This window comes from Crocodylus porosus, unplaced genomic scaffold (genome assembly GCF_001723895.1).
Source record: "Crocodylus porosus isolate Cpor-Errol unplaced genomic scaffold, CroPor_comp1, whole genome shotgun sequence".
Lineage (NCBI taxonomy): Eukaryota > Metazoa > Chordata > Crocodylia > Crocodylidae > Crocodylus > Crocodylus porosus.
Genome location: NW_017728886.1, coordinates 56,450,122 through 56,462,903, shown reverse-complemented (window position 1 = coordinate 56,462,903; position 12,782 = coordinate 56,450,122). Strand labels below are relative to the sequence as shown.

The 12,782-nt window shown below is 41.7% G+C and overlaps 1 protein-coding gene across 1 annotated transcript in view; it reads right to left on the bottom strand.

Moving 5' to 3' along the window:
• Window positions 1-12,782, bottom strand: part of DNAH11 (dynein axonemal heavy chain 11) — a 270,897-nt gene that overhangs the window by 157,448 nt on the left and 100,667 nt on the right. Inside the window, exons 35-38 of the mRNA XM_019534456.1 lie at window positions 10,219-10,335; window positions 4,859-4,997; window positions 1,762-1,854; window positions 1,415-1,609 (exon numbers count right to left, since the gene is read on the bottom strand). Coding sequence (XP_019390001.1) covers window positions 1,415-1,609; window positions 1,762-1,854; window positions 4,859-4,997; window positions 10,219-10,335 — 544 coding nt within the window. The remainder of the gene's footprint in view (window positions 1-1,414; window positions 1,610-1,761; window positions 1,855-4,858; window positions 4,998-10,218; window positions 10,336-12,782) is intronic.

The window sequence follows — 12,782 nt, the reverse complement described above, 5'->3', positions numbered from 1 at the left end:
TGGAAGAGGAAGTGATGAGCAACCCTGCAGAATCCTGCTGCTGTGATTGTGGACTGCAAATCCCAGAGACTTCAGAAGCAGCAGGAACCAACACACAGCTCATGCTGGCTACATGCAGGTATGTGGCTGCATTTCCTGAATCAAAAGTGAATGTCTGTCTAGTTGTTTCTCAGTTTAATCTCTGCATCTTAGACTAACCTGCAAAGACTAAATCAATTCAGGCTCAGGCTGTCTATATTTAGCCTAGGAATTTGAAAAGCACTGAGATGGAAGAAGGAGCTTTCTGGGCCCAAATTGAGGATTTATAGCACGAGGACCCCAGCTTAGCTCTATTCCCATTTTCTTGTCCTTACTGCAGATGATCTAGCAACTCTGTAGGATTACTACTATAACACATGCTTGCCTTGCTTTGGCAGTGGTAGTATGAAGCTGGCCTTGGATCCTGCCAAAATCATGGAACTTTCCAAAGAAGAAAGGGAAACTTTGATTTTTAATGCTATATTTTGGCCAAGTAGTGTTAGCAAGTTTGCAATTTTGTCTCTAGATCTAGTAGCTTTTTGGTATTCCTAGCAACAAAATGTATACATTAAGGATCTTGTTATCGTTTTACTATGCTAATATTTAGTAAATTTTCTACTGATATTTTTTCCAACTTTAGATCTTCCTAATGACATCTAATGACTTTTTGAGGTAATATCTGGTGAATTGCTGCTTTCAAGATTTGGCAGTACTGCAGCCAAACCTCAGTAGAATTTCACAAGAAACAAAAGTCACTTCTTCAGCTTCATGGAAGTTTTTTACTAAATAGCAAACTCCTGCTGCAAATAGGAGTTCTTTATAGTACACAATTACAAAGAGCATACATGCATCTTATACAAAATAAGGTATGCGAACCCCATAGCTGACCATGGAACAGGGACAATACTAACTTACCTAACCACATGATCTTACTTATATATAACTTGTCTTCCCTTTCACATATTCCTACTGCATTACATACCAATGTCATTCAATGAGTCTTACCTAAAATAAATACCACATAATGTATTTCAAATAATAATAATACTAAAATTGTAGTTGGTGGTGTTAAAGTGTTAGTATTGGAAAGCTATTATACAGTAAAGAAAACTTTGGATGCTGGGAAGAAGTTTGAGAGAGAGAGGGGAGAGAGAGAGAGAGACATTTCTGTTTCCAAAAAGCAGAATATATTACTTGTTCACTATGCTGGTTTTTTTCATCTTAAACTGCAGTATGTTGTTTTGACAAAAATGTCTTTGAAATACCTTGACTTTCAGCACACCTGAGGAACACTACAAGGTGCTGTAAGTTAACCTTCATGTCTAATACAATTCACTGGCAATTATTTTGATTGAAACTCTTAAGGGAGGTAATTAAAACCAATGGATTCTTTTACTTTGAGAATAAAGCTCTCCTCAGGCTGCAAGTGAAGCTCCAGGGTAGACTGCTTAACCATCTGTTCAAATTGTAGGTCCCTCTTCCTCGGAACGTCCAGAGCTGGAAACAGGTCACTGATCAGGCCCATGAAAACTGGGATATCATCTGTCACGATTTTAGGCAAGTTAAAGTCTCTTAAGGCTCGCATAAGTACCTGGAAAAGGATGATAAATTACACATTATCATATCAGTGAGGGCTTTAAATACTTCCTCTCTTTTGAAGATTCTGTCTTTATTCACAGAGACCAAATGGTGGCAGCTCCTACCATTCACTGTACATATTTACATTTAAAATGAGGTACCTACCTGATCCTCAGGTCTATTCTTGTCCCCTCGTCTCAGTGAGCCAGCAACTACCAAAACTGATTTAACAGCACGAAGTCCCCAGTCATAATGGTCCTGGAAAAAAGAGTGCATTTTAATTATCCAAACTTTCAAATCCAAGGTACCTGATGAAGGAATGCCTCGCATTCAAAAGCTTGGCTAACTTCATGCCAACTATGCACATGGTCCAGTAAATATAATTACCCAAAAGAATTCTTGTCTTTTTCCTAAAAAAAAAAAAAAAAGATTCTACAGTTTTGTTCCCTCTTTGCATGGTGAAATGTCATCAGAGGATTCAAAGTCAATGCTGACACTAGTAGTGTTAAAATGTTTCTTTCTGAAAATTTTAAAGTCATTTTGAATGCAATTTCTCTGATTAAAACCTTGTAATGAAAGACAGTAAGAGTCATAAAAGTATAAAACTGAAGGTGAAATCATGACTACAGTGAAGGTAATGGCACAACTCACTTATTAGGACATACAAGCAAACACATGACAAATGAAGGAATGGATTTAAGGAGTTGACCTCACTCCCTTAATATAATGCTGAGGGAGGATACAGTGTATCTGCCCCCTTTTATGACATACAGGTCACTTAAGTGGTTCTAGGGTGCCCATTGCATATCAAACAACTGACCCTATGGCTTCTGGCAGACATTCAACTAAAGACAGGATGGGATCCAACGTGTGATCCCCAAATTCACACTTTCTATGTATGCATGACAGGAGGTGTGATTGTGTCATCAGGATATGATCCCTGATTCCAACATACTGATGGTGCAGGGGGAGCCCTGGATCACAATTTTGGGCTAGTTAGTTTAAAGTTAGTTCAGACATAGTTACACAAATTAGTAACAACTTTAATCACACTGAGTGGCCTAGAAATATATCCTAGTTGGTTATATCAAATGACAAACTCAACAAGCAGCTGCAAAATAATTGGGCCTCAGTATAGTACAAATTAAAAAGGGTGAGAGAGATCTAACAATGACATACTGCAAGAATGAGCCAACTGTCCAGAGTAACTTTTAGAGAGAAACAACAAAATTAATACTAATCATCCCTTTAGAATAATTTACATCTTACAACATTAAACTAACTTCACAAGAACATCTGTGGTACTCAAGGGCACAATTATTAGTAGTGTATATTAGCATTTGTATTTTAGAGTTATGGTGGAGCTGGTAAAAAGATTAGGCAGAGAGTTGGTAAGAAATGTTCAGACCAAAGAAAAGAATGACTGAAGTTCATTCGATGTTCACTGAAGTCAAAATGTTTCCTGTAAACATCTCACTGTTCAAGAACTTGTGCTTAAACTCAAAGATCCATCAGAATCCTGCCTGGTTTCTTGAGCTCACTGGTGTTCTTCAAGCTAGGCATCTAAGGGCTAGAGCTTCAGCCATGTTACACAGACTGCTGAAGAACTGGGCTCAAGGATCTCAGGACATCTGGTAAGGAGCTATGAGTCTGGTGGCCTTCAGAACCCAAACTTGAGCTAGGGCTCCCCTGTCCATGTGCCCCGCTCTCCAGTAGAGAACCTGGATGACCTGAGCTTTGGCCCTCAGGGCTTCTGGACTTCCTGTTATAGGCTCAGGGCCTGGAAACCTTGGGTTTCTCAGGGCTCCCAGGTTCCATGTTAAGCAGCTGGGTATCTACCTGCCTTGGAAATCCTGGCTGGAACTAGGGCCCTTGAGGTTTTGCAGACTCCCTACTTCACTTCAGTAGACTTTCTGAGATGCCCTCTTGTTTCATACTTCCATAGTTTGTAGGGCCGGAAGGGACCTGAGCAGATCATCTAGTCCGACCCCCCGCCATGGCAGGAAAGAATATTGGGGTCAAATGACCCCAGCAAGATGTTCATCTAACCTCCTCTTAAAGACCCCCAGGGTAGGAGCCAGCACCACTTCTCTTGGAAGTTGGTTCAGACCCTAGCCGCCCTGACCGTGAAGTAGCGCCTCCTGATATCTAACCTAAACCTACCCTCTGCCAGCTTGTGACCGTTATTCCTGGTCACTCCTGGCAGTGCTCGGGGAAACAGTGACTTCCCCAATGCCTGCTGATCCCCCCTGACTAGTTTATAACAGTCCCTGGGATGAACATTGAAAAAAAAAAAAATACTGGAATTTCCTGAACAGAAAGTCCCAAGTTTCAAATAGGTCTAGTTAAATGGTTGGTTTAATTCATAAGATGAGCCTATATCACAGCAGGAATTAGAGCGAAAATTTCCTGTCTTCCAGTCCTGTTCTCAGACACCATTCCCTAGTAAGCATATACCAACAAAAGATTTCAAAGAAATCAAATCTAGCTATGTTTTAAATGTGTGATAGGTGAATTTTGGAATATGTAGTAGAGGAGACAACAATGAAGTTAAAATATAATGGTTTTATTTGTAATTGGGTAGAGGCTGAGGAGTGTTCTGACTACTACTATTACTACTGCTTTTATTCTACTAATAAAAATCAATGTTAAAACTATATTTACATGCAAATAGTTACACCTTTGGAAAGAAATAATTAGTACAAATCCAGGGAAAAAAGCAGATCCTTTAAATCTTAAAGTAGTTTTTTTGTAAGAAAAATGCATAAGCATTCTTCCCAATAACATTTACTATATAAATAGCAATAATATATTTCTAAGCATCAAACTATCCTTTACAGTATTTATGTAGCATCCAAGCAGAGAGAGTCAAATAATCAAATTCCTGTTTGTCTATATACTTGAATTTTTTCCTCTCATTTGCCTATTATTCCTAGTGTGGATGCAGTATACTAGCATGTTTTAATTCACCTGCAGTAGGTACTTAACAGTTAACGCACAATTATATGTTAAAAATATAACACATCACAAATACAGTAAGTTAAAAAAGCACTTCCTTCTGAATGCCTAGTGGCACTATTTTAAATTATTAGATCCATTTAACTAGACATCAGATTAAGTGACCATACATATCTTTTTTGTTAAAACACGTGAAAATTACAAGCAAAGCCTTATGAAAATTAGACTGGTCAGTATCCCTATTTTTGAATATTTGATGTTAATTAACATATATTAAACCCCAAAGCCCAAAACAGACCCTCACCTGTTTAGAAAGCAGTTCCCTGCAGAGAGTATACAAGGTAATAAACTTCCTGGCCAACAAGCGTGCATCAATAAAACCCTCAGCAACCAACATAATTTCACAGATCAGCTCAATGTCAGGGACAACCATGGCACAAGGTCTAAAAAAGCCCAAATGCAAAGATTAGTATTTAGGCATGGTAAGAACAAGTCACCTAAAGCAAGTGACTGATGTGTACAAACATTTTTAAACAGAGCTCAAGAGAGTTACAATTAAGGGTGTCAGTCAGAGCTAACAAGAACTCTACTTCAAAGTAAAAATGGCTAATTAGGCACTGTTGATTATTAGGATTCAGTAACATTGCTATATACAAAAGAGACAGCTGAAAAGTGCAGGGCTTTCAAGTCAAATACTGGAAGGCCTCAGTGCCAGCACATAGGAACAATATCTGGCACTGTCACTTAATGTGATGGACTGGCAGTTGTGGCAGAATACCATCTCTGCCTCTCCCCAAACTCTGCTATCTGACAATTTGGTTACCATGGGCACTGCACTGGACTCCTTTAGTCCCATCTGCTTCAGGTAACCCTGAGTTGTAACCTGAGCTGGATACATTCCTGAGGGAGGGGGGAAACCTGCTCCCTCTGCTTACATGACTGGCATCACATACCTGGGTGGGGGGCTTAAACTCCCTATTGTACTAAACAATGCCAACATGACTGGGAGGCGGTTAAAGACCCTGCCAGTCTACCAGCAACCAGTGATGCATTTCAAATTGGTTGGCTAACAGCCAACAGTTGCTGGCCTTCATAAGATGAGGTAAATGGGGTCATAAGGGTTATATATGTGAAGTACTGCCCAGGAGGGGCAGTAGCCACGATGAGAACTCTCAGAGAAGCTGGATGATCTGAAACGCTGTCTCTTGAAACTCACGATCAGTGAACTGTTTGCCTCCAGAGGGAATCTCCACCTGCCTCTGAATGATAATTGTCAGTTACCTGAGATCTAACTAGATATATAGCTTGCAGTAACTCAGATGTGTGATCAAAGGCTACCATGCCACTGTTTGTTCTAAGGTATTTCTGATATTGCTCTACCCTGTACCCTATTCCAAACCTACTCCTTGTAACAAATAATGTTCTCTTCTGTACCTAGCATGGGAGACTTACTGGGAGAGGGTCTGGAATATGCTTTGGGGTCCCCTTGGTTTGGCTGACTAAGGGAGGCCACTATTTGTACTTCAGACTGAGGGAAGGGCCCCAAATTCTTGCAGTGGGTCAAGTACCCTCAAGGACTACTAGGCCTGTGTTTCCCAGAGGGCACAGGTCCCAGATAAGTCCAGACTCTGGGTGGTGGTAGTGTTACCCCAGGCTTGCAGGTGGGCTCCAGGAAGGGGGTCAATTGGATGTGAAGTACCCCCAGGGAGGCACTTAGAGCTTGGAAGGTGGTCAGGCACAGTAAGGTGGGTGGCTCAACGCAGGAGTATCCCCTACTGGCCCGCCACACCAGTTACTGCAAGCCACACTGCATATGGGGAGCTCATAGTATCACCACTCTATACAGATATTCACTATTTTGGATTTGCTTTTTTAGAAGCATATTCTCCTCCTGGAGGACTGTATAGGTTTGAAAAATCATTCTTTTTTAAAACAGAATCATGAGCCATCTACCCATTAAAACAGTATTAATTAAAATACCTCTCAGTTAACAAAACCAAAAAAGAAACTGAAAAATGGAGATGGGGACAAAGAGACATCTCATAAAGACACTAGTTGAACAGCATGATAAAGTGAAAGTTCTTAGTCTTTTCCACAGGACTGACTACAGACTAACAGATAGTGTAATTTAAATTTGAAAACATCTGCTCCCATTAATAATCATGAAGGAGAACTGCAATATTGAGATCAGTAGTTCATACAATCCAGATACTTCTCCAATGGGGGTCAGCACCAAGTGATTCAAAGGAAGTGCAAGAAACCATGAAGAGGGCAGTTATCAAGTGACCCTTCCATTGGGAAAATTTCTCCCTGTTCTCCGTTAATGATTTGTGTCTTAAAACATGAAGATTTGTCTTTTAAAACAGTTATCCTACCTAATGTGACATATATGCCTTTGGGGCAAATTTAGCAGTTACTTGCCTGGAAAATACATTAACTTCATGTTGTATATAGCAATGGCTTCTTTACTATAAAACTAACACCAACTTTATTCTTAAAACTGAGTAGTTTACACTTTGTGTTTTTCCCTGCTGCAGCCACTGTACTTTGCTGTGAGATTCTGCAAGTTGTCACCCCACCCTCTGATATACCATGTTTACATGAATAGAAGATAGCTCTGATTATAAGATGACCCCCCAATAATTAGATTTTATATATGGGAAATTTTCAAGTAAGTTATAATTTGCCAGGTATAGAATCTAATTATTGGAGGTATGCCTTGAATTTGTTCAACGTTACAGTAGGGAAAATAGATCCGGGGGTCAGATATCGGGCTGTGCCAAATTTCAGCAGCTCTTTCATTTCAGATTTGTTTCGGGCTGTTTCAACACCCAAAACACTGAATCTGAATCAAAACGGAAAGCTTTGAAACAACTCTGAAATGAATCAGAAGGAGAATTCAGAGAATTTCAGATCTGGGCTTGCAATGAGACAAAAACTAACAGGGAGGGGAAAGAGGTGGGGAGGGACTGCTCTGATATTGACATCTAGCTCCTGGTTCGATTCCCCAGCTCTCTGATAATTTCTCCAACTCTTCCCAGGGGGGTGTGGGCCCCTGATCTTGTGCAGGGTTTCAGCAGGGTGTCACTGCAGGCTGAGGCCAGCAAGAGCTGCTTGACATAGAGGGTGTGCTGAGCACCAGGAAGACTGTGGTGCTGCCACTGGCCCCAGCTTCTAGCGGCAGCCTGCTGAAACCCAGCGTGCAGAGCTGGGGGGATGGGGGAATGATCAAGGAGCTGGGGGATTGAACTGGGGGCTGGGCAATCCCTGCCGCATGACCTGGCTCTGCAGGAAGTAGAGATCCACTCGGGGGTCTCCTCCCTGTCACTGTCTACCCTGTGCTGCCCCAGATCTCTGTTCCCCGTGGAGTGAATTGCTGTCCTCCGAAACAGCCGAATCTGAAACCAAATCAAAACACAGCCATTTCACACAGCCCTAGTCAGATAATCCCTTTGCCCTCTGCTTCCCTCCCCCAGCTCCAACTGCTTTTTTCCAGCAGCACCCTCTCCTTCTCCTTACTGAGACCCTTCTCACCCTGAGCACATGGAAATGTGTGAAGCAAATTTGAAAACAATGACCTTGTAATTAAACACAGCTGTAGTAATCATATGCTTAGTTCATCCAGAATTGATGCATGTTACTTTTTTTTTTTTTTTTTAAATTGCTGCAAATTTTAGCACAGGTGCTCCATAAACACACTGTTAAGCACCACTTTGGCTTCTACTTATACACAGTAAAAACTATGCAAGATATTAGTCCAAAGCCAAAAGACTCATGATTTACCATATAGTTCATTGGACTGAGGCCCAACATAATCAATAGGATTTCAAGCCATAATGACCTCACAGCTCAACACTGGTCAGTATATGTGCATGTGTTCCTTACACAAAGGGTCCATGTGCTAAATTAGTTCCCCACTCATGACTGAAACTGGGTGTTCTTGTCACTAGCCCTGCAATCCTCTAAAAAGCTATATGCAAATGAGGTGCAGGGCAACCTGGTCTGGCTTTACCTCATGGAAGGTGGGGACACACTAATCATAGGTGACAGGCTGACAAAGGGGGTGACAGAGGGATTGTGGGTGAATTGTTTGGGATCCTGTTTTGGCATTTAAGACTGGTGAAGAAACATGAGTCATTGGAAATGGGAAAAAAGGCTCGGCTCAGCTGTGGGAGTGGAGGAAGTAAAACTGTATGAAATGTAGTGGCTCACCATGACTTGAAAAGGAGTTGGCACTGAGGGAGGCTGAATACAATAGGCACTAACATTTTTCTTACACAGATAGGATGCTCTTATCTATCCTTGTGGTAGGTTCCCATCAACACATTTGCCCAATATGGCCCACATGTTTTATAGTCATACTTGGTGTTGGTTTCATTTAATCAACTTCATAGCTGATTTCCATTGCTGAGCCCATCCCGCTTAGTGACAGACAATGTATTTAATGAGGTTTCCTTATATGCAATTAAAGGTTATAAGATGAGAAGCATTTTGCCCCCATGCCAATAAGGGTGGGGAGCCTTATCTTGTATTCAAATAATTACAGTATATATTAAACCAATTCAAGGAAGGAAAATTCTGGTTCAGCTATGACATGTATTTGAGCAAGTACCACTTCGCTAAGCAAATTTAGATTACATCTCAGGAGAAACATCTTATGTATATAAATAGGAAGACAATGTAACAAGTCCCTAGGACAGTCGAGAAGTTTCCTTCACTGGAAACTTTCAAAAAAGAGGTGGATAAGCATCTGTCTTGGATGTTTTAGGAACAGTGAATCCTGGATCTGTGCAGGGGATTGAATTAAATGACTCATCAGGTCCTTTTTAACCCTATGGTTTTCTGATAATTCTAAACTCTTATTGTAGGATCAAATACACTGTTGGCATAAACGAGTGATATTTCATTGATTACAGTAGAAGAGTACCTGCTTATGCTGAGGATATTTAATTCTTGTAACTCTACTGCATACAGTTTTGCAAATACCACCAGTGAAAGTGATTGGGGCAAAATGTAAAGGGAGATTTTAAAAATGATAATAGGCAAGCAAAAGGTCAGGTTTACACTTTTTAAATTGTAATACTCTTCTTTGACAGACAGGCAGTATGATGTAAATGGAATATGTCTTAAGAAAAATAACGGGTTGTCCTAAAAAGCCACAAAATAAATGTTTATGGTGCTTCTCATTCAGGTCTGTTCAGCAACCCCTGCCCAGTTTATCAACTATAATGAAGGCCACCTTTTCAATTACAGCATATGAAATGCTTATGTGCATGTGGATGCCTACATCTATTGAAGATATGGGTGGCTACACCAATCTAGAGGTTGTCAATTTGTCGTATTAACTCACCTGAACAAATTACTACATAAAATTATTGTGCATACTTATGACACAGGGGTATCCTTGTACACTCCCATGATTTGGGATTGGATCCCCATACTCTGAAATACAGTAAATCGAATTTATGTATGTAAATGTTAAAAAAACCAAAAAGAACCTTTTCTGATAGCAGCTGCATGCATTTTAGTAGTTTGTATTATAATAAGTGAATTCAATCTTTTTACACAAACTCTAAAGCAAGAACAAATGGGCTTACACTGCAAACTAGGCTAGTGACATTAGGTGGCATGAGTGCTCTAAATGCTAATCTACTGTACACTTGCCTGAACAGAGCTTTGAGGTTTTCAGGTAGTTCTGTTCTACCAGCATATCCTGGGTTCATAGTGATAAATATTCCAACAGAGGGTTTCAATTCAATGTTTTCTCCAAAGAATAAAATCCTGTCATAGCAAAGATATTATGTAAGGAACTTGCTGCAATACCACAATTTAATTAAATTATACAATTTTTTTCCTACTTAAAAAAAATCCTAAAGAATGCATTATAAATATGAAGAAGATGGCATCATACATCAGAATTGTATTTGGAATGGAGGCCTAATTGTATGATTCAGGAAAAAAGAAGAAAAAAAGAAGGAACAGTTGCTTCTAAAATGTGTAGAATAAAATCTAACTAAAAAAAATACAGGTAGTAGAGCTTGCCATTGTTCTTGCCAATCTAGAGAAAAATAATAAGACAAAGAAATATGGGTAAATAGTCAGCTGATGAAAAAAAAAAAAATCACACTAGTTATATTAAATTAAATAGATGCATGAAAATAATTACTATACGGTTCTGCTCTATGGTACACAATAATTCAACAAAAGGGCCAAATGTTTGCCCTGCAAAGTCAATGGCAAGACACTGATATTTTTCTATTCTATTTTTAAATTTTGAGGGAAAGGGGCTTTGCTGCATGTCACACTGACTTATTTATATGCATATTACACACACACACACACCCCCTACTGATTTTCAAGGAAGCTTCAAACCACTGCAGGATTCAAAGACTAACTGGGTGCTTAGGGCATTTGTTACTTTAAGAGGGGGAAAGGCTGCTGAGAAATCTCAGGCAGCAATCGGGGCAGGGTTCAAATTATGGAGGAGCTGAGGGGAGCTGAGACCCCCCCATAAAAGACAAGAGCCCCTCCTATAGGATTTGAAAATCTTAACCTGGGGGGTCTCTGATTTTATTAAGGCATCATAATGGACAGCCCAATTTTTTTTGCAGACAACCCCAAAAGTCAAAGTGCAATTCAAACCCTGATCAGGGGAGTCACCTGACCAGCAAGGGGCCAAGCTTAGAGCGTACATAAGCCCAGATCCCAAGCTAGACAAGCAGCCTGGGCCTAGAGGCTGATGTAAGAGGAGCTCCTGATCAGGCTAAGAGAGAGACTCCTGATGGACACCAAGGCTAGGGACAGACATTACACATAAACCAGTTTAAGTGATCAAAAACTGATTTAAACCTGTAACAGAACAGATGTTCAGTGTACATAAGCCAGTTTGAAAATGGCTGAAACCGGGTTGAAATAAACCTGGTCGAATGTAGTATCAGATTTAACTGATTTGACTCTGTTTAGGTTTAACTGATTGGCTTATGCAATGTCTGTCCCAGACCCATTGCTGCTTTAAGATAAACCAGACTCTCCCAGCATGCTCTCTGGGCTGGGCAGGGCTCTCTCCTCCACAGCAGGGATGATCCCTCCCCTCTGCTCTCTGACTGGAGCTTTGGAAAAGACTGCAGGTACAGCAGGGTCTGCCTGGCTTCCCCCTGCCCTCCCTTTCTCCTCCCATCTCCCACAGCACGGACCCCACCCCCACAGACCCTAGGATTATGGTATGCTAGCTAATGCCAAGAGGTATCTGTGTGTGCTTGTCTCCAACGTCACTGGGACATGGGAGTGGTCAGAACAGTGATGGCTTAGGGCTTTTTGGAGCTAATCAACAGGTCAGCTGTTAAGATGTTTAAGAAGAGTTTGAATTAATAAAGAGAAGCTATTGTTCAGGTAATACGGTGATAAACACTGTTACCTGCTGGCTTGCTCACCTGTCAGTTTGCTGCTGAAAGTATAAAGAAGCAGGGGGAGGGAGACTGAAAACAACAGATGCATGCATTGCACCCCACTCCACCCCTTTGCCTCAGAGTGCTAGCTGGGGTCTGGCAATACTCCCACACCTTGAGGAGCCAGCACGGAAAAGCCTGGGATGGTGAAGGCATACCTCCCTAATCGGAGGTTCTTCCAGGGCCTGGCCACATCCCACCTCAGCGCAGTGCTATGGAAGGGAAGGGAGGGCTGCTCTAGCACTCCCTAGCGTCTAACCTAAGCCACTGCAAGCATGTGCCTGAATTTTCTCAGTCCAGAGAGAATGTCTATCCAGTTACAAACCAATTCAGCCTAGCCAGGTTTGACTAAACTGCATAGACTAAGGGGAGGTGGAGGTCCCAGCAACTGGTGGTTAAGGGGGAACTATGGGGAGATGGAGGGCCAAACAGGCCCAGGCGCAGGGCCAGAGCTTGTGAGCAGGGCAAAGAAGAGGCTAAAGAGCCCAGCACCCAGGAAGGGGCCAAGATGAACAGGGCTACAGAGAGAGGGGGCAGAGAAGGCGCTAGAGAGTCCAGGGCTCAGGGAGGGGCTGAGATAGATGGGACTAGAGAGCCCAGCCCTGGAGGGAAGGGGCTAGGGCACTGCTTCCCAAATGTTTCCTCAGCATAACCCCATTTCCTCAGCATGTCCCTCATTCCTAACCCACAGCCCCCCACAACACCAGGTGCCCCTCACTCACAGCCCCCTGGCCCTGCTGGTGCCCCTCACTCCCTTCCTCCCCTCCCCCCCAGGGCCAGGCC